The 27,771-nt window shown below is 41.4% G+C and overlaps 2 protein-coding genes across 52 annotated transcripts in view; one reads left to right on the top strand and one right to left on the bottom strand.

Annotated features, from left to right (window-relative positions):
• Nucleotides 1-26,996, top strand: part of FRY (FRY microtubule binding protein) — a 326,671-nt gene extending 299,675 nt beyond the window's left edge. For 7 of the 10 annotated variants that reach the window (XM_086329430.1, XM_086329429.1, XM_086329431.1 and 4 more), the window contains 11 exons: nucleotides 3,656-3,856; nucleotides 4,417-4,578; nucleotides 7,234-7,400; nucleotides 8,801-8,990; nucleotides 12,113-12,262; nucleotides 13,404-13,502; nucleotides 14,904-14,987; nucleotides 21,505-21,522; nucleotides 23,555-23,665; nucleotides 25,028-25,230; nucleotides 26,338-26,996. In XM_086329430.1, the coding sequence (XP_086185556.1) occupies nucleotides 3,656-3,856; nucleotides 4,417-4,578; nucleotides 7,234-7,400; nucleotides 8,801-8,990; nucleotides 12,113-12,262; nucleotides 13,404-13,502; nucleotides 14,904-14,987; nucleotides 21,505-21,522; nucleotides 23,555-23,665; nucleotides 25,028-25,230; nucleotides 26,338-26,596 (1,644 nt within the window). In that variant the 3' untranslated portion in view covers nucleotides 26,597-26,996. Of the gene's footprint in view, nucleotides 1-3,655; nucleotides 3,857-4,416; nucleotides 4,579-7,233; nucleotides 7,401-8,800; nucleotides 8,991-12,112; nucleotides 12,263-13,403; nucleotides 13,503-14,903; nucleotides 14,988-17,229; nucleotides 18,411-21,504; nucleotides 21,523-23,554; nucleotides 23,666-25,027; nucleotides 25,231-26,337 lie in introns of those variants that run through there. The other 3 variants (XM_086329439.1, XM_086329436.1, XM_086329437.1) reach the window with 2 other exon arrangements.
• Nucleotides 1,010-27,771, bottom strand: part of ZAR1L (zygote arrest 1 like) — a 104,877-nt gene continuing 78,115 nt past the window's right edge. Inside the window, exons 4-16 of one of the 42 annotated variants that reach the window (XM_086329500.1) lie at nucleotides 26,444-26,820; nucleotides 23,872-23,988; nucleotides 18,844-18,960; nucleotides 17,853-17,978; nucleotides 16,082-16,481; nucleotides 14,960-15,112; nucleotides 13,861-13,988; nucleotides 12,870-12,957; nucleotides 11,618-11,749; nucleotides 10,167-10,259; nucleotides 7,199-9,430; nucleotides 6,894-7,060; nucleotides 1,010-2,114 (exon numbers count right to left, since the gene is read on the bottom strand). In XM_086329500.1, coding sequence (XP_086185626.1) covers nucleotides 26,671-26,820 — 150 coding nt within the window. In that variant the 3' untranslated portion in view covers nucleotides 1,010-2,114; nucleotides 6,894-7,060; nucleotides 7,199-9,430; ... (8 more) ...; nucleotides 23,872-23,988; nucleotides 26,444-26,670. Of the gene's footprint in view, nucleotides 2,115-6,893; nucleotides 7,061-7,198; nucleotides 9,431-10,166; nucleotides 11,750-12,869; nucleotides 12,958-13,860; nucleotides 13,989-14,959; nucleotides 15,113-16,081; nucleotides 16,482-16,598; nucleotides 16,763-17,712; nucleotides 17,986-18,843; nucleotides 18,961-23,871; nucleotides 23,989-26,443; nucleotides 26,821-27,771 lie in introns of all 42 variants that reach the window. The other 41 variants (XM_086329489.1, XM_086329502.1, XM_086329474.1 and 38 more) reach the window with 41 other exon arrangements.

Raw genomic sequence — 27,771 nt, 5'->3', positions numbered from 1 at the left:
CAAACAAGTTTCTTGTCATGTCTATTCCTTTCGTTAGTCTCAATGTATGACTAAGTCTTGAAAGGTTTGCCTTGAACTCTTCAGAATCCTTAAAGGGTGCTGGGTCTTTGCTGTTAATTGCACCTCAGCAGTGAAACAGCCCGATCACAAACACTTCTGGTTTTGTGGGCAGGATGAGGTGATGCCACCTTTTTCTCCCCCAGCAGATGACCCTCATTAGTCTTTCCATGACATTTCACAGTTTTCTCACAAATAAAAATTTAGACATTCTAAAAAAAAAAAAAAGTGTTGAGGAGACAGGCCAAAGTTGTCACTGAAGTGGAAAGCTATTTCAGAAACTGTATTTGTGATTTGTTACCCGCTACGTCATCCACTGCTAAGAGGCCTTGAATTTCCGGTGTTTGGTACTACTTCTCCTCTTTCGGGTTTGTGTATCTTTGCTTCTTAAGGCGCCTCTACTGAAGTATATACTGGTAGCACTGTTAGTGGCTGTTGTGTTAAAACTAAGACAAATGCACTTGAGTATCTGTAATATAATCATTTTAAATAGACCTCTTATTTGTTTTTCTGTCCATTCAATCTGCTACCCAGGAACTTCAGGTAAGATGATACTATTTTCAATTCAGATACGCTAGTAGGTGTTTTGCATCATTGCAGATTTATAACAACATAATTGCTTTTTCTCCCCTTGGAGAGTATGTATGCCTATTTGCACATTTGTATTGAGATGTGTGTGATAGAAGTATTTTTCTTGGTTGCTCGAGGAAGAAAATATTTTCTGAAAGTGTAAATACATTTTAAAATGTAGTTTTAAAATCTTTATATGTCTAGTTCTGGAAGTTGCATAATTTTCTCCCTTGAGGGAAGGTGAGTTTTTAAGTATGATCCATAGAAATCCTATAATTTTTCATTAGGCAGCTGCACAACTGGAATGGTTTGGGTTTGTGGTTTAATTCTTTTATTAAAAGTGAAATCAACAAGCTTTATCTAAATAATACACCACGTCCACTTCCAATCAACTGCTTTTATTTTCTAGGAATTAAGAGCTATCTTTGTAGGGTGAATGACTATCCAAGTGAGGACCTTTTGCAACTAAAAAGGAGTCTGGTAATGATTACACCCAGACAACAGGCATAAGCCAGTGTTATCCTGGACAGAGTGACCTATGAGCACACTATATCCAAGTCTTATAGGCTTAAGTCTGAGTAGGGTCATTTTGGGGAACATGTTTTGACTTCTACGTTCCTTCAACAATAATTCTTTTTTTGGTATTCCAATATCAACGAATATGATTTCCAGCACTTCTGCAGTATTCCATTGTGAGTATTTTCTCATCTCGGTATGAACTCTGCCTGAGTGGTTATTTAGGTTTGATAACCGACATATGCACACTGTCCATCAAGGATAGCCAGCCACCTTCTCAGTCTTCTCACACACACACAGTTTTGGCTTTTGACCCCAAAGGTGACGTAAAATGCAAACACGACATCTGGGTGTGGGGAGCTAGAAGGCAGCTCTGCGAGTGGGGGTGGTCCTGTGCTGTGAGAAGGCCCGGAGGACTTTCAATCACCACAGACTCCAGCACAGGCCAGGCTACTGTTGCTTTCAACCCCTCAGCCGCCACTAGGGAAACGGTTTCAACATCCTTGCCTCCGATGCAGTTACTGCATCCTCCAGCAGGACACCAAATATTATCCCTGCGAGAACAGCTTCCCTGACTCCCAGTTCCTCTTCACCTGAGCTGTGGTCAGATCAACGCAGCGGCACTGTGCCCAGTGCAGCGCTCCTGGCCCTGGATATATCTCTCTGCCAGCTCAGTGTGAGCCAGGTTCAGGGTGGGCGACTTCCAGAACTGCTGCCTGAGACAGTTCATCCAATCCATCCATTGATTCAGTGCAAGAGAATCAGTGCTGTGAATTTGTTTCAGTTGTACATTTCACCCAGTAATTGTCACATTCCTTTTTCTGTTTTGTAATCTCATTTTTCTTTACCCTCTTTATTTCTTCACATACTGTGTTTTCTTTTTCTTCTTGGAACTCTTGCCTCTTCCACATTTTTTTCATTCTTTCCGTGAAACAGCTGTTTTAAAATACCAGCACAATAGTAAGCCTTCCCTACCAGGGTTAAAAAACAAACTGTTAGGTATAAAATAAGTTAGGAGGAAATATTATACAGCACAGGGAATACAGCCACTATTTTACAATAACTTTAAGTGGAGAATAATCTAAAAAGATGTGAATTGCTATATTGTACACTTCAATTGTATAACACTGCAAATCAACTTACCTCAATAAAAAAAATAAATAAAAACAATCATTTGGTGGTAATGTAGCACAGTAGTTACAGATAAAAGGTACAGACAGAGCTATAAACTATAGAAATCAAATACTGAGTCGTATAATCAAACAGTCCTAAGGATAATCATAAATATCATAAATGGTGTGAATAATGATAATTTCCACATAATATCTAGAATGTGTTCAGGATTCTTACCCGTTGCATTATACCAGAGATCTGTTAGAATGGTAGGCTTTATTTTATTAGAAGCCAGAAAAAATAGACCCATAAAACCAGAGGAAAAAACTCATTAATTTTAATAGTAATTTACATCTCTCCCTGAAATTATATGATTATGCTATTAACTGAGCTCTCATCAGAAAGTTTATTTCAGTGAACCATCTGTGTTTAAAATGGCTAATGTACATGATAAGATTCTGTGCTAGATTTTATTCAGATTACCTATTTGGTTTAGGTTCAAATTTGCTCACCAATGGGTGAGTAATATTTCTCTTGCTTTATTCCTGGAGAGAAATAAAACCCACATTTGTTTTTAGGGGGAAGAAATTATATTCAATTAAATGAACTTACTTAATATATGATAATTTGTAGAGACAACCTGAGATATATCTGGAATCTTTCTGTAACACTCTACCTTGCCGCTTAGCCCAGTTCTCAGCACACATGTACAATTCAGCAACAGTCCCTGGTACCAGGTCAATCCTTCCAGGTCCAGGGAGGGAACTGTTTCCTGTGTTGGGACAATTGTTTAAAGCTGAGCCTAAAGCAAAACTGAAGCCTTGCTGCTCTGGCCTCTGCATCGTGCATGATCGTCTGACTGTGCCCAGCTGCTCTCTGACACCCTTTAACTCTGCATTTTATCTGTGAAAACTGCTGTGGCAGAAACAGGCTGGAATGTGTACCTAATGCTCTTCAACTTAATACCCAGAAGCTGTGGACTGTGCCACAAGCATAGCCCTTACTTTGTTCTCTGGACAACAGTACTAAACAGTGGGGGTCAGGGAGTAGGTAAGGAACACCTCTGTTGATATTAACAGTCTCTTTCTGATAGCTTTTTGTTAACATGGCTCTTTAAGAGTACTCCCAAATCAACTTGTAAAACAGTGTTACCCACTGTGCCAAAGAAGAGTGTATGATCACATCTGTCTGTGACTTAACATGTATTTAGGTGAAAACAGTGTGCTGTTTACTACTCTTCACAATACGTAGGCAAAATCATTGGTGCCCGTGTCCATGAGGTGAGGGCTTGAGAATTCATAATGAAAATATCGATGCTAAGCTATGACTGATTAGATGTGTGAAGCTGTACATGTGGGAGAATTCTGGCCTTAAAAAGCAGCTGACGGTGTGATTTCAGGGCGAGAGTATGGACAACTTCAACTGGGGAGTCCGCAGGCGTTCTTTGGACAGTCTGGACAAGTGTGACCTGCAGCTGCTGGAGGAGCGCCAGCTCTCAGGAAGCTCTCCCAGCCTCAATAAAATGAACCACGAGGATTCTGACGAGTCCTCTGAGGAGGAGGACCTCACCACCAGCCAGATCCTGGAGCACTCTGACCTCGTAAGTAGGAACTCTCCACCTCTTCTTCCCAAGAAACTGGGAGACTGCTCTTTGTCATTCAGGCAGCAGGGCAGTTTCCAGTTGCAACTAAAGAAACTTCCCACAGCTGCCAAACTCAAATCTGAGACTGTCGGGTGGGGTCTGTCTGATTCTAACCAGCTTCTTTGGAGGGTGCAAATGGAGACAACCACTAGGGGTTTCATCAGCCCTGAATGCCATCAGATTTGTTCAGGCCTAGATTTTCCTTAAATAACTTATTATGCTGAACTCTTTCTTTAAAAAAAAAAAAAAATTCCTCCAACATCTGAAGTTTGAGGAAATAAGACATTTTGCTGGGGTTATCTGGAAAGAGAAGGGGTCTTTGTGTCTTACAGTGCTGGGCCTTGCCAGCTGCGGTGTTTAAGTTCTAATGACAGGGAAGTATGTATTACTATGTTCAATAGTTAGTACCTGTCCTAGCAACCAGCTTGTACACTGGTTTGTACTCTTATGTAAAAAGTAATCAGAGCTTGTAAAGAATGGGAACGTCACACGACATGTTTCTTTTGCTTTCTCGACAGATCATGAATCTCTCCCCTTCGGAGGAGACTAACCCCATGGAATCACTCACGACCGCCTGTGATCTGACCCCTGCTGACCCTCACTCCTTTAACACCAGGATGGCTAGCTTTGATGCTGCTCTGCCTGATATGAATAATCTTCATATTTCTGAGGGTTCAAAGGTGAAGAGATTTTGGCAATTGTTGGTTGTGGTTTTCTTTCCAAAAAAAAACGTATTTCCAATTTTCTGAGCATTCTTAGCAGGTTATAAGTGGAGGGACTATCTTTATCTTTTATGAAATAATTGTTAGTGCCCCTGAGCCTAGGTTTTGAAGTTGCTTTACTCTCAAAAGACCTAAGCAACCATCTTCTTGTTGGTTGAAAGAGATTTGATTTGAGGTCCTTTTAAGATGAAACGTTTTGCATTTTCCAGAGAGCACAAACACTGCTGATTAACAGCAAAACAAATGTCTCAGATGGCTGAGACAGGGAAACTGATGTTCTTTGTCATGACTTTTATAAAACAATCTGTTAAGTGAGGTGTGGGTGTATGCATAGATTGGGTGACATTTTTTCCTATGTAGGAACCAATTATACAGGCTGTGCACTGATTGCATTCTCGCCTTTTGTTGGGCTATCACAAATTTCAGTATCAATCACAGTATTATGCACAAAACTGTCTTAATCGGCTCTCTGAGGAGAAAAGTAAGTAATGGATAGAATTTCCTTATTTAAAAGGTCAGCTTTTTAGAAAAACTTTAAAATGTGTATTTCATTTAAGGTTTATTTTATTGATTTGCATAAGCCATTTTGTCCATAAAACTATCAACTTCCACACTGTGTTCACATATGTATCCACATAAATGGCCAATAGTATAGAACTTTATTTTCTTATATTAGATATTCCAAAATTGCCTATTACTATTAGGATTAAAGTTTTCTTTAACTTGAATTTGGTTATGGTAGTTTAAGTTTAAAAGAGAAAACAGGAAAACATACATAGAAAACAGATTTATAAAAGTATATTCTTTCTGATGCTTCTACAGAAAAATAAAATACTGGCTATTCTGCATCCTTATACAGTGTACTAAAAATATATCTGAGATCTAGCAAAATCTATATACTGTAAACCAAGGGCAACCAACCAAACTGCAATCACCTAAAAATATTGAAGCTTAAAAAATAATTATTTCTAAGATTTCCCCATTACAAAAGGACTGTGACCAGGATTCTGAGAATTAGCAGAATCCTTTTCTAGCCAAAAAGGGGACCAGAAAGGAAACCTGAGATTAAAATGCCAGAACCTTTGAAATTAAACTTCATGGAACGGACATCACAAAATAAATGTGAAGTTATTATTAGCATATGTTATTTCTCAGTCTTGCAGTAGTCAACTTGTCTATTTTGAATGCTAAGTTATATAGATTTCTCATACAAAGCACTGCCTAAGTAATATTTTCATGGACTCACAAAGAAATCTATCAGGGCAAGGCTGAGTTTAATTTCTGAAAAGCTATCTCTGTTTTTTACATCAGCTGGGCTTCTGCAAAATTTGATTTATCTGTATTGTTAGAGAAAACAAGATGTTTTTATAAGATCTCAGCCTATCCCTAGTAGATTAAGTTTACATACATTAATAACCCAGACCAGTCGGCAGTCTCGTTGGCACCAGTCTAGTTTTAAAGAGCAGGAAGAGACAGATATGGATAAGCCCCTGAAACTCAGTATTTATAAGCAGTTCCTTCAAAGACATGAGATAACCTATTTCCCTAACATATCTGTAAACATTCCTAATTTCCCTATTTAATCCTAGATTCAAAATACTAAAGGGGCAGCCAGATGTCAACCGTGATAACGCTCTATTTCATATGCCTATTTTGCCCTGGTTTTGTCTTTAAGAAAATGACTCACTGAACCACGTACACAAGCTTTCTTCCTCTCTTCTGTTCTGTGGTCAGGCTGCCTTCCTTCCTCTCCCGAAGAACAACTGGTCCTCCAGATGATTTCCCTCTGGCCCGGGTTCAAGCCCAGCCTCTTTTTCCATTTGACCTGCCAGTCACTTTCCTGCCTCTCAGTGGTCCCAGCTCTGCCACCCTAGAGACGTCTCATCTCCCTGCTCATTCTACACTTTACGGCAACCCAAGAGCAGCCTCTCATATATATATGCGCTGCCTTCAGGGGATATTCCCAAGAGTGAAGCATATATGTATGTGGAGCTCAGAGGATGCTCAGTATGGAAGGCCTGTCAAAGAGGCGGGCTCAGTGAATAGCTCTGGGTCACTCATGGGCATGGCAGAGACTTCAGGAGCCTTTACTATGCCAGGCACTGATGATTCTAAATTCTAGTTTCTATCGGTAACATTGGACATACTACAAATTATATACTGGAGAGTTAACTCCAGGTAACTTGCTTTAGAACACTGGGCTTGTACAACGAAGAGAGCTCTGAATCCAGAGATGGGTGTCTCTCACCCTGGCTTTGGCTCTGATTACATACCTGGTATTAGGCATGTCCTTTTCCTGTGTGGAGTATCTACTTCCTCATCTTTGAAAGTGGAGGTCAGACCCAGGGGGTCGCTTCCAAGTTTAGCATTTATACTCCTTAAGTGTGGATCAAATATGGTAATCTTCTGACAGCTTCTTTGGGAACTCTCTCAGAAAAGGCTGAAAAGAAGATAAAGAACAATGCTTCAGAGAATTCTTGAGTCTGGTTACACAAATTGACTATACCATAGCTAGAAGACAGATGCCCCCGATTTCCGTTATTCTCTGGATTTCAGAGTTGCCTCTGGATATCCTTACATGTTGGGGGATTCCTTTCTCTCCTTTGCTCCCAGGCTGATGCCGTCCAGGAAGAGGAGGACGCCACCGTGCAGGAGGATGACCTTTCCAGCTCCATCAATGAACTCCCGGCCACTTTCGAATGCAGCGACAGCTTTAGCCTGGATACGACTGACGCAGAAGAAAAAGGCAACCGAGCGCTGGACCACTTCACTCTTGCCAGGTAAAGGGTGTACACGGCACGTCATATTGGGTTTGCTCCAACTCCAGTTTAACGTCAGGCTTGTGCCTCTGGGACCTCCTCGCAAAGGAGTCCGGGCTGACATGACTTGGAAGGCTGTCAACCAGTAAGGAATCTTCCAGCTCCAGTGTAGGGCCTTATGCGGAACCAGTAAGGCTATGCCTATAGGAACTCTTAGAGCCCTGGAATAATAATGTACTCAGGCGCTCAGTCGTGTCTGACTCTTTGCAACCCCATGGACTGTAGCCCGCCAGACTTCTCTGTCCATGTGATTTTCCCAGGCAAGAATGCTGGAGTGGGTTGCAATTTCCTTCTCCAGGGGATCTTCCTGACCCAAGGATCAAACCTGCGTCTCCTACACTGCAGACAGATTCTTTACCACTGAGCCACCAGGGAAGCCCTAAAGCCCTGGAATAACATAAAAAGCCAAAAAGGAGCCCTTGGGGACGTGGTCCAGACCTTGTAAGCTTTGAAGATAAGCTAGCTTGGCAAGGCTTGGAAATGGAGTTCTTCCCATCTTGAGTTAAAAGACCAGAACAAGAGGCCCTTTATGAGCTACATACCTACTTTTTTTTTTTTTTTTTTAATGTGGGTGGCTTTCAGCTTCAAGACTGACATTTCTGAGACAAGTGAGATCTAGTCAGAGAATATAAACAGGAAACATAAAGGAATAGATTTTTTTAAAAAAACTTAATGTGGCATCTAGGATAAATCACAGATAATGCTACAGATCTGCTTCAGGAGAAGAAAGTCAGAATCCTAAAATCACTCCTCTGAACACTGCTTCTGACGTGGCTAGACAGAGGCTTTCTGTTATGGTGACACGTATCCTTTTGTCAGAGAAACAGCTTAGGGTGATACCTAGAGAAGAAATGTTGACTTTTCAGTTCATTTATTTTTCTCTCCTTTGTTTCCCTCTGTCTCACTGTGAATTTCTCTTATTTTCCTTTCTCTGCCCTTTTTCTCCTAGTCATTTATGTGTATGCACCCACTATTACTCTCCCTCCACAAAGGAAAAGTGAAAAGATTCAAAATTTTTCTCATTTTTTTAAAGTGAAAAATGAAAGACTGAAATGGGTCAAAGCACAGGAGTGAATGTGCCCTGTGTCTGGGGAAAGGCCGGCAGGAAAGTGAGGGTCAGTTGCTGAAGGCTAAAAAGCGGTCCCGTATCAGAATTGGGGAATCTTGGGAATTACGGAATCCTAGAGGTGAAAAATTCTCTTTTCTAGAATCAGAATCTCAAGACCTCTGACTGAGAGCCAGGCTCCAGAAGCAACCCCCACGGGAGGAGAGGGCAGGAGGGTGCCTCGGGTGAGAACCGACACTGCTGGCAAAGGTGAGGAGGACGCTGTTCCTGACTTTGTTGTCTGCGTTTTTTCCAGCTTTGGGGAAGGTGAGAGGGGAGTGTCGCCCCCTCCCTCGCCCTTCTTCTCGGCCATCCTTGCCGCCTTTCAGCCCACGGCCTGTGACGACGCCGAGGAGGCCTGGCGCAGCCACATCAACCAGCTCATGTGCGACTCGGACGGCTCCTGTGCTGTGTACACGTTCCACGTGTTCTCCTCCCTGTTTAAGGTGCGCTGCCCACAAAGGCTCCGCGGCTGCCAGCTGGTCTCTCCCTGGGTTTACACTACACTTTGTCCTCAGTTTCCTCTGCTTCATCCTTTCTTCCGTTCATTGTGGAGATGTTGTGCTGGGTGGTTCGGGCTGCCGGAACGTGATCCTCGCTGGCCCCTCCGGCTTTCACTGGCGTCATCAGGCACAGGCAGGCAGCCAGGCCTTCGGGACCACAGGTGGCGTCTTCAGCCAAGCCCATCCTCCAGCTCCTTTCCACTTCGACCTCTGGTGTACCTCTTTCTTCTTCGTGGTTTTTCCTTATCTTTTATCCCCACTCACCATGAATTCCTTCAACCTGCCGGCCTGTGACACTTTTTGAGAGGTTGATTCTCTTGAGGACATCATGAGATAAGGCATGGTAATGTGTGCTGGATGGAGGAATGGGGCCCTCTGATCACCTTCAGGAAGAACCATGGCAAAAGGGAGAGATAGGAAAATAAGGAATTATGTGAAAAGTGGAAAAAATGGGATCATCTGCTTTAAATAATTGCAAATTCAGGAAGCCATAATTTAGTTAATATAAAAGTAAAATCGGTTTTTGAGCCTGGAGGCCCTTCCATTCTTAGAGGATTGTATACCAATAGTACTAATAGCTAGTGTCTCCATATTCTCTGTTATTTGTGTGGCCCACTCACAAGTTTTCCAGTTTACTTTTCATGAGACCTGTCTGGGATGAACTGGGGGCTGGAGGGACTGTTAGCCTTAAAACAGGAAACAGTGGGCTGCTGAAAGATAAGAATCCAGAAACACCCTAACATTAAGCCAGACTGAAATTTAAAAACAAACTATCCCAAAGCTACCATTTGAGGTAAATTTGTAAAGATTCAGGAACAATGTAATTTATTATATTGTTCTAAAGTCTGTGTTTAAGTAATGGTTAATCGTGTTTATTTATGTTTGGCTGTTGTGATCCTGTCTTACTAGTTACTAGACTGCACGCTCAACTTTATAGTCCTGAGCAGGACTCTTCCTTCTGCCGAGAACCATCACCTCCTGTTTTCCCTCAGCTGTGCTCCCAATACATACAGATCCCTGATGGGGTGGCACTTCCATGAATGAGGCCTTCCTTTAGCTCTTTCTCCCCTTGCACTCCTGACCTGGGATCCCAGGCATCTGCCACACTGTTGGAATTACCTGTTTAGGTGTCTGTCTCCTGCAGGGGAGGGCAGGTAACGGTGTCTTGCTTTGATTCCAGTGGCTGGCACAGTGGCTCACACACAATAGGCGCTCAGTAAATGCAGCAGGAAAAAAACTTTTTTAATGTACATCTCAAAAGTATAGTTTCCACGTAATGCCAGTACAGCAACAGGTTGTCATGTGAGCTGGTACATGGGGCTGGGTACTGGGAGGAACACTAGAGTTTGGATTTTTTTTTTATCAGTTGACTGGATCAATTCCTAAGACATTTATCTGCAATAATAATACAAATTGTGTTTCTCCTATTTTTTTTAATATTACATTTTTCTTTAAGAACTTTCTCAGCTACCATCAGATGCTCTGTGATTGAGAGCAAAGTCGCTGTTCCAGTATGCTGGCAATGAAGCACATTTCAGACACACAGTCTACGGTTCTTTCATCACACCCTCACTGGGGCTGTTTACTTAGTTTCCCGATATTCCCCTGTGGTCTGGACACCACGTTGCCCTGTATTTGGTGGATTCTGGACGGAGTAGAGAGGAGGTTAACTGCAAAAATACTTTGCTTTTAAAAATAAGGAAATGGTTTCTAATGGTCCAGCAGGGATGGCTTTCCAAGCGTCTCCGTCACTCTACTTCCTTCCTGTGCTCCTGGGTTAGAATATTGTCATTTGTGTGCACAATGTCACCAAATCACATGCTGCTTTTATATGGAAGTCATAGGTGGCGCTAAAGTTCCCAGCCTCTCAGTCCAATAAAATGTAAACCCAGGTCTGACCATATTCTTGGGTGAGAGAGAAGAACCCAACTTCCTGGAGGACCTGGCTCCTCCTCACTCTGCCAGTCATCTGTTAATAGCTCTGTAATACACGGCATTTCCTGCTCCTCTCAGCTGCAGCATTCTGTCAAGTATTTTAAATTGCACATAAAACGAACACTACCATAAGACATAATGTTATGCGTTATAACAAGACTCTCAGATATATTAAATAAAAATAATATGCAGCACGGTTGGCATTTTTTTCTAGTATAACTGATAAGGAACCAAGAGCCTGCTGCTGTTTGGGGGACCTGCTAAGTACCCCATAGCAGGGCAGAGAGGATTTCTTGTGGATTAGATTCTCCAACTCAAAAGGTATGAAATCTCTTTGGGAAAAGCGAATGCCTAGATCTGGAATTATTATTTGGTTAAATATTTTGTTCTTTTTGTTAAAAGATATTTTGAGTTGGAAGTTGGGGCTAAAAATGTTCTCATTTTGTCACTGACACAGGCCCCATGAGTCAGATTCTTCCTAATTACGGTTTTTCTTCAGGCAGTATAGGAGGAATAGTAACGTTTACAAAGCATTATCACTTATGAAAGGGATGTGAACTTAGAACCCTTACTCCATCACTTACTGTTTGCATGATCTCGAGTCCTCTGACCTCTCTTAACCTCAGGTTCTTTACCTGGTTGTGAGCACTGATGAGGTGACAATGTGCAAAGCTCTCAGGGAGACAGGTCCCACACAGAATATACTCTTTCTTTCTTCAGAGACTTTGTGGCTCCATTTTAGTCCTCCTGTCTCTGGGAGCTGTGATCTGGGAATGATAGAAAGGAGTCGTATCTCATGACCTTTTTCCTCTCACCCATACTGAAGTAATCTCAGAACTTACTCATCTGACAAACACACTAGGCAAAAGATTCTGGCTGGCACTGGCCATCAGCAAAAAAGCAAAGCAGCACTTATTTAAAAGATACATGGGCATCCACACATTGGGAAATGACATTTTAGGAAGAAACTGTCCACACTCACTCTGTTCCTATCTCACACACACACACAGGCCTGCCACTACATGCAGGACCTGTGCTGATTTGATATTTTCCTAAGAATTAAAGAAGTTTTTTTCTAGTGCCTAAGTTAAAACATGGCCTTTACAAATAGTAATTATGTTGCCTTTCAGAATATTCAGAAGAGGTTCTGCTTCCTAACCTGTGACGCAGCCAGTTACCTTGGCGATAACCTCCGGGGCATTGGATCCAAGTTTGTCAGCTCTTCCCAGATGCTTACCTCCTGCTCCGAGTGCCCCACACTCTTCGTGGACGCCGAGACCGTGAGTATCCCAAGCCTACTCCCATGGTCAACGGCCTGCCCAGCGGAGAGTGTGGAACTTCAGGGAAGCACGTGTGTAATTACAGTTTGTTGGAAAGATACTTCCGGTGTTTGTGAGCAGCGCTGTGTGGTGATGGGAGCCCCAGAGGCCTGGGTCTGCACAGGAATGGCTGTGCGTGGCCAGCCAAGGCTGTCACTGCAGGAGATCAGGGAGAGACCCCCCTCCCCAGCCCTGTGCTCCCTCTGTGTCCATGGTGCTTCTCTCTGATGACCCTAAAGGCTGTGAACATGGTGAGCTAACCTCTCAGAGCAGCCCTAGCCAGTCCCCATGATGCCAGGTCAGCCAGCCAGATGGATCCCCAGAGGCACCATGTCATCACTTTCTCTTCTTTTAAGAGACCACCTGCCCTCTTGCTGGATTCGTCCAGCCCCACTGCAGATGATAAATTTGAAGGATAATTAAAGTAGTCGCTGGCTGACTGCTGAATCGTGACTATATAAACACAATGCTAACCTTCCAAGACCGGCGAGCTCTCTGTAGGGGAGAGGGGCACCTCTTTCCAACCCCCATGCATATCACAGAACCGTCTCATCTGCTCAGGACTTACTGGGGTTTAGAGACAGTGAGGATGTGCTTCACTTCTGAAAGTCTCTGAAGAGTCATTCTTTCCAAGAACTTGATTAGTGGTTGGCTGTCTTGCAGCAAAGAATACGATATGAGAAATCTTTCCATCTTAAATGATTTAAAATGCAAATTAAATACAAAGACCTAGTTGGAGGTCTGTCTTCACATTTCCCGGAGTACTACTGGATGAAGACACTGGAGTCCATGCATAAAATGGATGCCGATTCTTAATGCAGGCTTCTGTAGAATGCTTGTTAAGATCTGTCTGTCTAAACTGATATGGGGGAAATGGGTATCTTCACAGGAAATTTAAATTAGCAAGTCATATTCAAGTGCAATTGCTTCTGAGAGTGGAGCAAAATTACAGACTGTACGGGTTATTAAAACAGATGTCACCCCCGACACACTCTATATTACATCTAAATATACTTCTCTTTTCTCTCTGTGTGGCCATGCCTTTGTCAAGGTGTCTCTCTGGAAGTTATTTTAATACAAATTATTTTCCTGTCTTTATTAGCTCCTTTCTTGTGGACTTCTGGACAAGCTCAAGTTCAGTGTTTTAGAACTGCAAGAATATTTGGATACCTACAACAACAGGAAAGAGGCCACTCTCTCAGTAAGCGTCTGTGTCTCTGTGCATATAAGTTTCATTAACACCAAATGAACCCAACCACCATGAGCTCTTGGGAGGCGATGTGAATAACACAAGAGAGGCCCTTTTGGGAGAAGACAGACGTATCCAGTCTTCCAACTTAATGGTGGTAGAACTATCAATAGTATGGGTTATATAAAAATGATACCTACAAAAGAGAAATTTTTTCAGCTTTCAATTTTAGCCCTATAATTTTTCTAACCAAGAAATTGGGGAAAGTGGGTATCTGTTTAATGTATCACTTTATCAACATTATAACCTCTCTTTTCTCAGAAATTGATTAATAAAACTGTTAATTGCGTCCTTCCAGTGTTCGCCTCACCCAAAACTGGTTGAGATGGATCTCATCTCTCTCCTCCACCACTCTCAGTAGCTGTCTCTCCCCATCACCGTGGTTTCTCTTGGCCTCAGCTCCTGCTCTTTTCTTCCTCCTTCCTTCAAAGATGTAAACTGTAAAATGTTACAGACAGAAGTGATTCAGAAACCATCCATGTAGACCTCCTGATTTCCAACAAATATTTGTGTGTAATTTCCAGGGAGCACTTCCCATCGTAGACCAGACACTATAAAAAGATCGTGGATTTTGAAGTCAGATGGAATTTGAACTCAAACTGCAGTTCAGTTTCTTAAGGGTTAGTAACCCTGGATAAGTTACTTAACCTCTTGTCATCTCAGATTCATCATCTATAAGACAGTGATATGCTATAATAGTCACAGCAGCTGTCATTTTCCTGAGTCCTTTTTATATATCCAATAACCTGGTAAGAGTTATCTCTCTCAAATCATGTAATGCTTGCAACTACCCTGGGAGTTGCTATTATTCTTCTCATTAGCTGGGAGGTTGAAAAGTAGTTATTTAAACCCAGGTCTGTGGGATTCAAAGGTTCATGCTGTTAACTCCAACTCAATATTGCCTTTGAAATAGAAAGAGTGTATGTAAACTGCCCTGCACAAGTACCTCATACACAGAAGACATTCATTCTTAAGTTTTTGTTTCTTGTTACATTTCCATGACTGTCAAAGAGAGAGTTCTAACATTCTACTGCAGCAATTCCCTTTGTCTTCTATTTCTGTGGCTCTTTCACTCACTGTTTTCCAGCTTCTCGGGCATCAGTTAATAAAAGTAATCCTTTAATTCTGGTTGGTGAACAAGCCAGTCTTTTGATGTCAAGTGTGAGTTTCAGCTCTTCGGGGCTTGCTGTGTTCTACCCAAAGGTTCCTTTCACATCTATACTAGTTACTATACTAGATAGTTAAGCTGGCAGAATCTTTAAATAGCTGGGCTATTATTGTAAGGTCTTTCTTACAGTAAACACATTCTTAAGCCACCACTGAATTCACCCGTGTCTCTCTCTCTGACAACAGTGGCTCGCAAACTGTAAGGCGACATTTGCAGGAGGCTCGAGAGATGGAGTGATTACCTGTCAACCCGGGGACTCAGAGGAGAAGGTAATGAACACCTGTTAGAGTTCATCTTTTCTGTGCTCTGACTTTGTGTGTTGGTTTTGATATACCCAAGAAGCGTGGAACTTGGGAAGAGGGAGGAAGCATCATCCCATACATTCCCACGAGACCTGTACAGTAAGCAAGAATGACATGAGCCAAGCATGATGGTGTGTTGATGGGATTGGTGGGGGAGGGTCTTCTTTTTGGAAAAGCAGAAGTATAAAAATAACCTTTCTGCTGGACACTAACTATACTAACCATTTTCCTAATAAAACTGTTCTTCGTTCAGAATATAAAACCAATGTCATAGGGCAATTATCTTTCAATTAAAAATTTTAAAAAGAGGGAAAAAAATCATTAATTCTTCACTGAACCACTTCTTTCAGTGAAGAAAGTCTCTGTTGACCTTTCAGCAGTCACTCAGATTTTTCTTCTCATTTAGAACTGCTTTAAGTATACACCTCAGTCCAGCTGGCTTATAAATGTGTGCCGCCTTGTAAAAGAAACTCGGCAGAAAAGCGTGAAGTCACTCATTCTGTAGTTACTGCTGAGTGGTCCCCATGGTGGGTACAACAGTGAATTCTGCCTGGGTAGAGCTTCTGATCTATTCAGGGAGATGGACGTTAACAGTCATATGTGTGTAAACTGTGACAAGTGCCATTAAGGAAAGGTGGGAACAGTGAGCTATGAAAGGATATAGCAGAAAACCTGGCCTAATGAGAGGGCGGTTCCAGGAAGGCTTCTCCACAGAGGTGCCATTCAGGCAGAGATCTCAGCTCTGAGCTGGAGTGTGCCAGGGGTTGCAGGGTGGAAGGCAGGGGCTCGGTGAGCCTGTGAAGGCCCCAAAGTGGCAGGGAAAATGACCCTTTGTGAAGACTGAAGGGATCCTGTGTGGCAAGGCAGGTAGGAAGTGACCAGGAGAAAAGTTGCAGAAGCCAGACCATGCAGGGCTTGGGTGCTTATCCTGACATCAATGGGAACCAATTAAAAGTTGTTAACAGGAGGGTGTGATTAGACTGGGGCTCTCCCACACTCCTGTGAAAATAGACCTAGTGAGCAAGCGAGGATTTGGGAAGACAGGTTAGGAGGCTACTTACTAGTCAAGGCAGAGATGTCCACTTGTAATTACACTATCACATCGAGAAAAGCATGTCAGAGTGTGGGGCCTTCAAAGGATGAGAAATCACCTTCAAGGTGGGCCTTGTGCAGAAATGATGGTGTTGCTCCATTTCAATATTGATCTTATATCCAGAGTTGGTGGGAGATTATTTTTCTAATTGGAGCTACCATTTGGCTTCCATTCCAAAGAAAAACCGAACAAATGTTTGACCTCAGAGCACTGCTTATCCTCCAGTGATTTACTCCAGCTCTCTTTTTTAAGTCAGATTCTCTGTCTTCTGGAATAGTTTGATGGTGCCCATTATTCTGAGCACTCTTTGCATGACGACAGATGGAAGCAGGGATTAGGAAGTAAGCTTTCACTTGAAGAATCTATGTCTGGGGAAAATAAAATTATATCTGGATATAAATTGCAAAGTCAACATGACAGAAATTACTCCACGTGTATATTCTATTTCAGACAAGCGTGGACTTTGTGGAAGGATTAGTGCTTACCTTACTAAACCTAGCAAACTCTTGAGCAGTTAGAGATGTCAGCTGGCCAGAGATGATGACCACGTACAGACAGGCATGTGAAGTCTCCAGACCCCAAGGCTTGCCCCATAATGGCAGTAGCCGATTTCTAGTCATTCTTAACAGGTGACATAAGTGAGAAATTACTGTGGAATTTGTGGAAGAGAATATAATTGTTTTCTAGATGTTGAATATTTTCTGACTTTTTGTCTATTCTCAGTATAAAGTTGTGACATCAAATTAATGAGGAGAGTTTACACTTAGGTAGCCTATAAGCTATAACCAATTCACAGACATGTTTTATTCAGCTTGTACAAGTTAATTGATTCAACATTTTGAACTTGTGTGAACACATCTGAACTTGTGTGAACACATTTGAACAAGTGTGAACTTGAAATTGTTCACACATACCCTCAAAACAGCATTTATGGCATCTCTTAAAATAAAAAAAATTAAAAGCTAGCAACACCAGGCCTGCCTTCCTAAAGTGGCAGCAGTGGCAGCAGCAGTGGCAGCCACCTTGAGCTGGGTGGCTCTCCACCATCCTTGTGCAGTGAGTTCCTGACCCTGCAGGTGAGAGCCAACCATCACGATGTTGTTTTCTTTATGACAGGAACATGTGCCTCTGTACCTAGGCCCCAAAATGGGGAAGTGAACGCCAAGTAGAAAGAGTTGTGCCTTTTGAGAAAAACGCCAGTGTTCCTCTTTGCTGCTGTGAGAACCATCTCTGTGTACTAAGACGCAAGGGCCCCCGTGCTGGGCTCCCTCCTGGAAGGAGCCTTGGAGGAGGATTCCCAGTGCGTGTACAAAACAGAACAAACCATGCTCCTGAAAAAAGTGCTTCTAATATGTGAGAAGGATTTTGGAACAGAAGTTGTTTTTTTTTTTTTTTTTTTAAGGCAGGCATGATTAGTTAATACTTTAGGCTATTGGGTGACTACAATACCAGTTCTAGAATGAGGCACAGCGCACAGTTAATAAGATGTAAAACAAGGTGGGCGTGTGAGTCCCAGACATGGCTTTACCAGTGTTTTCTCCACCTGTGCACATCCTGAAGACAGACACATCTCTACATGACTTAAAAGCCAGCACTGACCTCTCCATTGCCCGTGGAATTCATTGTGGAGTGGCTTCTGGGGAGCTGAAGTTCATAGAAATGTAGGTGAGGGTAAAGCGTTGCAGCTCTGGGCTCTCCAGGCCACAACCTCAAGCCTTCAGTGAATTAGCACAGCTCACCTCCTGGTTCTGCAGAGCTGGCCCTGGGAAAGCTGCAGAGGTCATCGCTTCATCTGCTGTAAGTGATTTTAGCTGATGGACATGGAATTTCACAGCCATTTCTGAGCACTACTTGAACACTCGACCCTATGGACTCAAGTACAATAATTTACATTTAGCCCCACTACATTTTATTACATTCAAATCATCATAGAATCTTCTTGGACACTAACCCTCTTGGTTGTGTGTTTCCTATCCCTGCCTAATCCATGAATGGGAGAAGCCTGCAACCTCTGTTCTACAGATTGAACAACAAGCTAAATGTTGAACAAGACAAAATGTTTCTCCAGCTAAACTGTAACCCATTAAACTTCAGATAGTCAGTCGTTCTCTATAAGGAATCTCTTTTCTAGACTGACTAAGGAAATGCCTCCTGAAGTGGAAGTTTTCTTGAAAAGTAAATACTTCAAGCTGTGCAATCTATATTAGAGGCTTAAACGTATTTATCTTTCAAAATTTTGGAAGATATTCATGACAAATGTCCAAAAGAACTACTCAATAAATGTAATACAACAGTCATCAATGTGCCAGAGCCAAGTGATGTTAGCAACAGTGAGAACGTATTGTTTCTACCTGCTCAGGAGGTCACAAGCATCTATATAACAGAGTGGGCTTCCCAGGTGGTGCTAGTGGTAAAGAACCTGCCTGTCAATGCTGGAGACATAAAAGACACAGGTTCGACCCCTGGCATGGGAAGATCCCCTGGAGGAAGGCATGGCAACCAACTCCAGTACACCTGCCTGGAGAATCCCATGGATAGAGGAGCCTAGGGGCTCCTAGGGTCACAGAGTCAGACACAACTGAAGCAACACATGCAACACAAAAGTAGGAAAGCTTCAACACTTGGCTAGATTTTCTAAATTCTATCAAGTTTAGTTTAAACCAGTGACTTTCAGAGATTAAACATGGTGAAAACCATAGCTAATATATTAACAGTAATACTGTGACTTACCTTCTGACATGTCAAAAATTTCTAAGGGGGGGACATTCCTTGTGGTTCAGTGGTTAAGACTCCACACTTGCAATGCAGGGAGGGGCAGGTTTGATCCCTGGTCAGGGAACTAAGATCCTGCATGCCAAAAAAAAAGAAAAATTCTTAGATTTTTCACCTAACTAGCTGTCATAAGCAAAGCACTCCTTTCAGAGCAGAGTACAGACAAACAAGAATGGCTGTGCTACCGCTGATGTCTAGGCTTTAAAGCTACCTTGTCTACGGTGGGTTCTTAATATCTTGACTTAATTTTTCTTCTCATTTTGAGAAAACATACCTCTAAATCCAGTTCAATAAATCACGCTGTATCAGGTGTATAGGAACAGGGCTTAAAGAAAATGTTTGTGACCAAATAAAACAGTGACATTTCCACATTTTCAAAAGAATCTTGAATCACCAAAAACAAATACATCTGTAAAGATTTCTCAAGGGATTATTTTTACAACCTGGATACCAGAAAATATTAGCACAGGGCGGGGAAAAAGCTTAACATTTTCCTTGAAAGGCATTTTTCACTATCTTTTTGAAACTCTAAATGCAAACTTGGTCCCAGCCTGAGGCCAAGGAAAGGATTTTTGAGATAGTAAATATCAATGCAGCTTAGACTAGCCTACCTAAAAAGGAGTGTGTAAGAAGGACTCGGAGAACTGGTGTTCATCAAGTTGGCCAGCTCCCAAGAAACACAATTTTGTGCCCTGAGTGCCAGGTGGGAGGAATTTGTTGACAATGAAATTCCTTAGCACGAGGCTGGAGTCAGAAAGTCTCGTTGGCCTTCATTAAACAGAGAAGATTTTCCTTTAGCTGATCTGACGACCTTCTGGGATTACAACCTTGTTTTGGAAACCAGTAAAAAGACAGCAGTTTCTTCACATAAGACCCTGTAATTGCTCAGTACTTGCTTCTTTCCATGCTTCTGGAAAGTAAATTCCATGGGAGAAGCAGTTACATGCTAAGGTGCTTACTAACATTTCAATCAAATTTGATGTTTTCTAAAAAGTCCTCACAGTGGAGACTCTGTACGTGTAGATTTAAGACTAGCCTTGTAATCCTTTCTTATGTGACTCTGTCTTTCAGTCGTATGTAAGGTTTGGTTATAAAAATGTCTAGCATAATCGTTATAAAGTTTTCTTGAAAATAGTAAATAACTTGGGTTGTATAATCTTTATCACAGGCTTAAAGCTTTAAAAGCTATTTACAGCCAGGGTCAAAAAAACTACTCAATAAACTTGATACAGCAGTCATCAATGTGCCAGACCCACACGGTATTACTAGCAAGTGAGACAAGAAGAGACCCTGAGAAGGCAGGGGGTGAGGGAGTTGGTACTGATGATGCTTTATGTTTGAAGATACTAATAATTTGATAGTTTTATTAATAATAATTTGCTGGCTTTATTTTTTGTATACTGTACCTTATGTTAAGTACAACATATTAAACTGATGATAATTTAGGTTTTTTTGGGAAAGAGTTTTAAAGTAAGTGGTTTTTGTTATCGGTGATTAGAAATAGAAGATCCTTAAATATTTTGAAAATCCAGAACCAGATGTATTGACCCATAGTTAGAAATGGCCAAGTGGATTTTTTTTTTTAATATTCAGTCAGGTTGTGGTAATCTCTTACCACATACAGAAACCTTCCCTAACAAGTCTATGATTACAATATGGTGACACCAAAAATATGACAGCTGTAGCTGAACATGGCCCAAGTACAAATTTATATTCTTCTAGACTAATGGTTGGTTCTAGAAGACTTTTAGAAATTCACTAATGGGGGAAAAATTATAAAAAATAAAATGCAAGGTTACTTGTTATAGCTCACACTTGTTTGGGAGGATAAAGACAACATTCAATCCTTTGAAGTAATATATAGCTCTCCTGTCAGAGGGCTTCCCTTGTGGCTCAGTTGGTAAAGAATTGGCCTCCAATGCGGGAGACCTGGGTTCAATCCCTGGGTTGGGAAGATCCCCTGGAGAAGGGAAAAGCTACCCACTCCAGTATTCTAGCCTGGAGAATTCCATGGACTATAAGGTCCATGGGGTCGCAAAGAGTCGGACAGAACTGAGTGACTTTCACTCACTCCTGTCAGATATTCTCAATGTGGAAAGCAATAGGACTAAAGAAAATGCCACTTAGATTGTTAATTATATGCTAATTAGATAGTCATAGTTCAGCAGATACGGAGCCAAGCACATAAGAGACTCTGCCTTAACTAACATTTAGCAATGACTGTTTGGGGCGGGTAGTTCTTCCAAATTAATCCAATGGCATCTTCACAGTTTTACTACATTTACATGTTATTCACATTTAAACACTAAAATCTTCAAGCAATACAAGTTTTCACTTACGGCCTCCAAGATCAACAAAGCAACTAATCAAGAGAATCTAAAGGATCGCAAATTATGTTTTCCAATGACACGTTTCCCATTAGAGCTTGTCTTAAACTGGACTGCTGTGCATGTTGAATGGGTACAACATTTGCAAGCATTTATCACGGTGGGGCGAGCGATGCTAATACTGCTGGACGGCTCTGCTCTTGAAGAGGGCCGTGCTCTCTGCTGCATGCAGTACACTGACCCTGTACTCTCTTTCCTTTCCTTTGTTTCCTGTGCCATGCTTGCTGTGTAGCAAATGGAATCTCTTGCAGTAAGTTAACTTTCTTTCATACTTTGTCCATTTAGGCATGGACCCATAACAAATCTTATTTTTACTGTGACTATTATATCTTTTAGCATGTTTTTCCCTTTTTTGTTTCATTTTCTTTTACTTGGTAGACTAAGACATGTAGTTTTTATTAGATTCCAGGCTGCTTTCCTCCCAAAATAGAAACCTATGTTGCTATGAACTCCCATGCGCTAGGTGGGGTATTTCTAGTAATAACTACCATTATTGAACACTTAGAAAAGTCAGGGTTTTCATAGCTGGGTTTCACCCTAACTTGTGAAAGGTAACATTCTGTTTTTAGATGATACTTTTTTATCTGAAAGTTGTCTTTAATACCTGATTTTGACAGGTTTCCACAAACAAAAGTTTAAATGATCATAAAATGTGTTACTAAAACAACCAAAGACCTAATTTGCATTAACGAGTGAGTATAGCTACTTCTTTAAACTTAGGCTTGTTATAAGCACTGAGAGATCACATAAATTTAAGTAGAATTTCCCCCTACCCTAAGGGCCAGGGAGAAAGGAGAAAGAAAAACTCTATCCAGCATGGTCTTAGCACGAACTAGAGTCATTTTTAAAAATTAGGATCAAACGTATGTTAATAATACCATTAATGGAATATTCTTCCTAAAAACCTAAATTTAAATTCTTGTCATTTCTCTCCTTAAAGTGATCTGGGGAAAAAAATTTTACGTCACCTCAGCAGTCACCTAAGCACCTCAGCAGCTCTCAATTCTGCATTCTTTTTAGTCATATTAAGCTTCCCTGGTGGCTTAGATGATAAAGAATCCACCTGCAAGGCGGGAGACCTGGATCAGTGCCTGGGTTGGGAAGATCCCCTGGAGGAGGGCATGGCACCCTACTCCGGTATTCTTGCCTGGAGAATCCCTACAGACAGAGGAGCCTGGTGGGCTATAGTCCATGGGGTCACAAAGAGTTGGACGTGACTGAGCAACTTCCACACACACACCAAGAGTAAAAGAAAGGCCCTGTTTATCCTTACTTAACCACATTTGAATGGTGAAGTGTTGGTTTAAGCCACATATTTAACCCACTTTCACTGATGACTGCTGAGCCATGCAGTTCTATCTGGTGAAGGCTGTCCTTTTTCCTCTGGCAGAATCCCATCCTCTACTTAGCAGCTAACCCTTTCCTGGGATAAACAGGCAAAGTTTAGAGGCCATTAAGCAGATACAGCTCAAACAGTAGTCATGATCATCGGTGTTGGAATTACTCATGGTTTATCCTTACTTTACAGTACATGTATGCTATATAATGAAAACATTTTCAATTCCAGAGGTGTCTATAGGGCTTAAGGCCCATTTTGTAGGAATAGTTTTTAAAAATTCTTTCCACAGAAAGTTTTGCATGCTTTTCATCATTTCTCCTTTTTGTAAGCACTTTGGGCCCTTTTTATATCTAATTCAACATGTATCTGTTGAGCACTGAGTAGAAACATTGTCGGTAAAACTGGCACAGAACCTTAGACAATCACATGACTTTTCCGGTGTTTACAAACTTTAAGATCCGTGCCTGCACCGTAAGTGGCAGCCAAAATCGTCACGAGGAATAATCTCTCGAGTGTCTCCTGAATTGATAAATTTTGACACCTAGAACCACTTAATGTCGTGCCTTTCAAATATACTTTTAATAAAAAGAAAATGTTTTAAAAGACATATAGCTTATAAAAATTAACACAACCACAGCTGTAATTTGTAGATATTAAATCTAATGGACAAATATAATGGAAATTTGGCAGTTCACCAAGTCCCTTTATAGCTACTAATTCTATTTAGTAATCTTACAGGATTTGTTTTATTCTATATTATACTGTGAATTTCTCACTGATATTCATTGATTGGATTTTATTGTTCTGTGTTATTTAGAATGGTAACAGCTAGTTACGCTTCCTTGTTTTAAAAAGAAAAAATGTTCGTCTCCACTAAGATTTCACTTACTATGTAAGAATGATCCTTAGTAACTATTTCTTCCTACACAAATTCTCTCTTTAGCAACTGGAACTGTGTCAGAGGTTGTATAAGCTACACTTCCAGCTGCTGCTGCTTTTTCAGTCCTACTGTAAGCTCATCGGCCAGGTGCACGAAGTCAGCTCCACGCCAGAGGTGAGCACCCCACCCCCAGCCCCAGGTCCTGCCATGAGCTCGGCACTGCTTTTCCTTTGTTCTGCCCCCGACCAGTCTGTGTGTAATAAAATCACTTGAACATTTATAATCATTTCACTTAAGCACAAGTCTTAAAACACTAGTGTCTCCTATTTATTTCCATGCTCCTTTGGTGGTGCCAGGACTGGGCGAGGCAAGTGACCTACCTGGACACAAAATGCAAGGACAGCCTTGAGGGTCCCGGGGAGCCAGCTTGGCACAGCGCTGAGGGAGGTGCTCACCCTAGCGATGAGATCCACACACCTTCAGTATTTAAAACTTACCTAGATTTCAAATAAGAGATTAACTTTCAAGCTTTAAAAACTATGTGTCTAAGACAGTCTAACAACTATATAAAAGGCTTATTAACTTCTTTTAATTTTGAGCCTGGGGCTGGAGTGTATCATTGTGTCTAAGCAGCATCTGCGTGAAGACTGTCCTTGAGGGCTTCAGTTCTATAGCTTGTTCAGTGAGCAAGCTGGGAATGAAGAAAGGCAAAGATATTGGGTAAATCAACTTCCCAAAGAAAACAGTCATCCTCAGTTTGCATTAGAAAGGAAAAAAACCTTTAAATTCACATCTGTTCTTTTTTTAAATGCTCTTGAGGTCAAATTGCAATACAGCTATCTTCAACAGTACACTTCAGGGGCCCTAGAAGTGACACAGATTCTCTTTATGGTTTATTTCTTAATAACACAGGATCTTCTGGTTCCAGTGAATCTGAGGGAAAATATCCTTACCTCTGTGATTAATACTAATGTGACATTACGATTTTTCCTCCTCTCTCTTAAAATTATGTCTTTCATCTTTTCCCAATGCATAGGGTTAGGGATAAAAATTTATTCTTCAAACAGGTCCATGTTCGTGATTACATTTATTAGGCACTTATGTGCCCAACTGTTTAAATAAGCTGTGAGGTGGATAACATCTTCAGTCTCACAGCACTGAAGGCACATAAGAGTCTATCTGCTTGACCATGTAGTAGTCAAGAATGCACAAGTGGCATCTAAACCCAGCTTTACCCAGCTCCCCCGCCTGTTCTCTTAGTGCATTTTATCTCTATGTGTTCCCTTCTACTTAAATAGAAAACATTAAGAGGAGTCAATCTTTTATACAAGCAGAGTATGCCAGCTGTTGATACAGTTATTCAATGCATACAGCTCCATAGCCCTACATATATCAAGCAGTATAGTTCCATCAGTCCTGTTTTTAGTTTACTGAGATATTAAGCTTGTGCTTAACCAGACATCATACAATTTTAATTGGGGGTGTAAAATCCAGCCTGCAACTAAATATACTAAAAATACTTTTTTTTTTGAACAGCTGCTAAATATGTCCAGGGAACTGAGTGACCTAAAGAAAAACCTGAAGGAGGCCACTGCAGCCATTGCAGCTGACCCTCTTTACGTCGAGGGGGTGTGGTCCGAGCCAACCTTCACATCCACTGAGGCAGCCATCCAGTCCATGCTTGAGTGCTTGAAGAACAATGAACTTGGCAAGGCTTTACGGCAAATAAGGGAATGCAGGTAACGGGACTATTTGTATTGTTGTTTCGTTGCTAAGTCACGTCTGACTCTGACCCCATGAACTTGTAGCCTTCCAGGCTCCTCTGTCCATGGGGTTTCCCAGGCAAGCATACTGGAGTAGGTTGCCATGCCCTCCTCCAGGAGATCATCCCGACCCAGGGATCAAACCTGCATCTCTTAAGTCTCTTGCATCGGCAGGCCGGTTCTTTACCACTAGTGCCACTTGGGAAGCCTGCTAGTTAGAGATGGTTAAAATACATGCGTGCCTAACAGTCACTTTGTCAGGGCTAGGTACTAAATCACTGTGGAAGGAACATTGAGATGTTTATATAAAGTCTCCTCAGATCCTTCCGATTACCATGACAGAAACATCAGGTTTCAGAACTTATTGTCTGAAATATGAGTGTTGGTTCTGGTTATCTGTCATCTCTAAAATGTTTAAACACTTGAAAGTATACTCCAAAATAATTTTAAAACTAATTTTTTGAATGTATCCTTTTTGGGACTTTCTCCCTACATTTTGATAGTATATTCACATTCATTGTAACCACAATGCTATAGCAAATAAATGTTTTAAGATTATAGGATTCCATTCTGGCTTTTTTTTTGGCCACATCTTAGTTCCTCAACCAGGAATCAAACCTACTCCCCTCTGCAGTGGAAGCTCAGAGGCTTAACCACTAGACAGTGAGGAAAATCCCCCTATTCCTGATATTCTTCTCTAGTTTTTTTAACCAAAACCAATAACAATTAATATTAAAATTGATTATAGTTATATTTACACAATTCTGATTACCCAAAAAAGCCACAGAATTATATTTTGGATGGCTGAATTGTATAGTGTGTGAATTTTACCTCAATAAAGCTTTTGTATTCATAAAGTAGTTTTCTTATACTAATAAAGGGGAGGGAGGTGGGAGGGAGGTTCAGGATGGGGAACACGTGTACACCTGTGGCGGATTCATGTCAATGTATGGCAAAACCAATACAAAATTGTAAAGTAATTAGCCTCCAATTTAAATAAATAAATTTATATTAAAAAAAAAAAAAGACTCAACCTTATAAATAACAGTGCCTCTAACTTCTGCTACTCTTTTCTGCCTGCAGAAGTCTGTGGCCCAATGACATCTTTGGAAGCAGTTCTGACGACGAGGTCCAGACACTGCTGAATATTTATTTCCGTCATCAAACTCTGGGACAGACGGGCACTTACGCATTGGTGGGGTCTAACCAGAGCCTGACTGAGATCTGCACCAAGCTGATGGAGCTGAACATGGAGATCCGGGACATGATCCGCAGGGCCCAGAGCTACCGGGTCCTCACCGCCTTCCTTCCCGACTCCAGCGTGTCCGGCACTAGCCTCTGACAGGAGCCTCCCATCCCCCATGGGCGCCAAGCTGGGGGTGCTGCCGTGCTGGGATGACGTCATTCGGTGTCTTCTCAGCCTTCAAAAGGCTTGGTCAGACTGTTCTCCCTCTTGTTACCTGCAGGACTTTTCATAAAGAGGATGGCAGAACTTCCCACGTGTAGCAATACTCTTAAGAACCAAGGTAGCATAGGACCGTTCTGGAACAGCCTCCATCCGTCATCCTGTGTGGCACAAAATCGCGTTAACCTTTTACTGAGCAAAAACTCACTACTGAAGATGTGACTTCCATTGCATACCAAAGCCAACTACTCTGAACAATACCCTCCTTTCTAGAAACAATTTTAGATTGGCAAAAGTGCAATGTTTTCTTCACTAAAAAATATTTTATATTCTAAAACTTGTACATTCTTTTTCCTTTTTTTTTTTTTAACCTTTGTTTTTTGTGTGTGTGTGAGGTGAGCTGAGGAAGGAGCAGGCAGAATGAAGCTGGCCACTGAAAACTGTAAGACGGTCAAAAGCTGACAGCCTGTGTATGTGAAAAGGGAATTGTAAATGGACAATTTAATGTACACTGAAATTTGAATACCATTACTGTATCTAAAAGGAGCTGCTACGAAGTACCTTTCTTATGTTGCTAGGCTACTGTCTCGGAAAGCCCTGGATCTCTTTGCAGGGGTCTGTGATTAAGACCCTCGCACCAAAAATGGTCCAGATAGACCTTTTTTTAAGGATCTTGGCTGCTTTTTACTAGAATGTTGCTTTTATGAACATATTTATACTACAGAAGGGTGAGTGTTAATTTTAACCAACTTTGCCATTTTGTAGAAAAAAGTGAAAGACATCCACATTATAAATTCCAAGTCTCTCCACCTGTTACGCATGCATATTTTAATATCCACGTGGATAGCCAGAAATAGGACATAAAGGTAAAATATGAGTTGTCACTTTGTTTCTTAAGAAATGTCATTTTATTTGTAATATATATGTAAAGGGCCATTCTTAAGTTTTCTCCTTAAATTTAATGCTGTCAAGTGTTAGCTGTGTGCATGTAAACCTGTTGCACATCAGAAACATATTCAAAGTTTATCTATGTAACTTATTCACTCTGTAAATACATTTAAAGTTTTTGTGATGTAATCTCGGTTGACATTCTGTTTAGAACTGCCTTTAAA

This window comes from Bos grunniens, chromosome 12, assembly GCF_055505025.1.
Source record: "Bos grunniens cultivar Pamir isolate PY7600 chromosome 12, Bosgru_T2T1.0, whole genome shotgun sequence".
In the NCBI taxonomy this organism is placed as follows: domain Eukaryota; kingdom Metazoa; phylum Chordata; class Mammalia; order Artiodactyla; family Bovidae; genus Bos; species Bos grunniens.
This window is presented reverse-complemented; position numbering and strand designations above follow the sequence as displayed.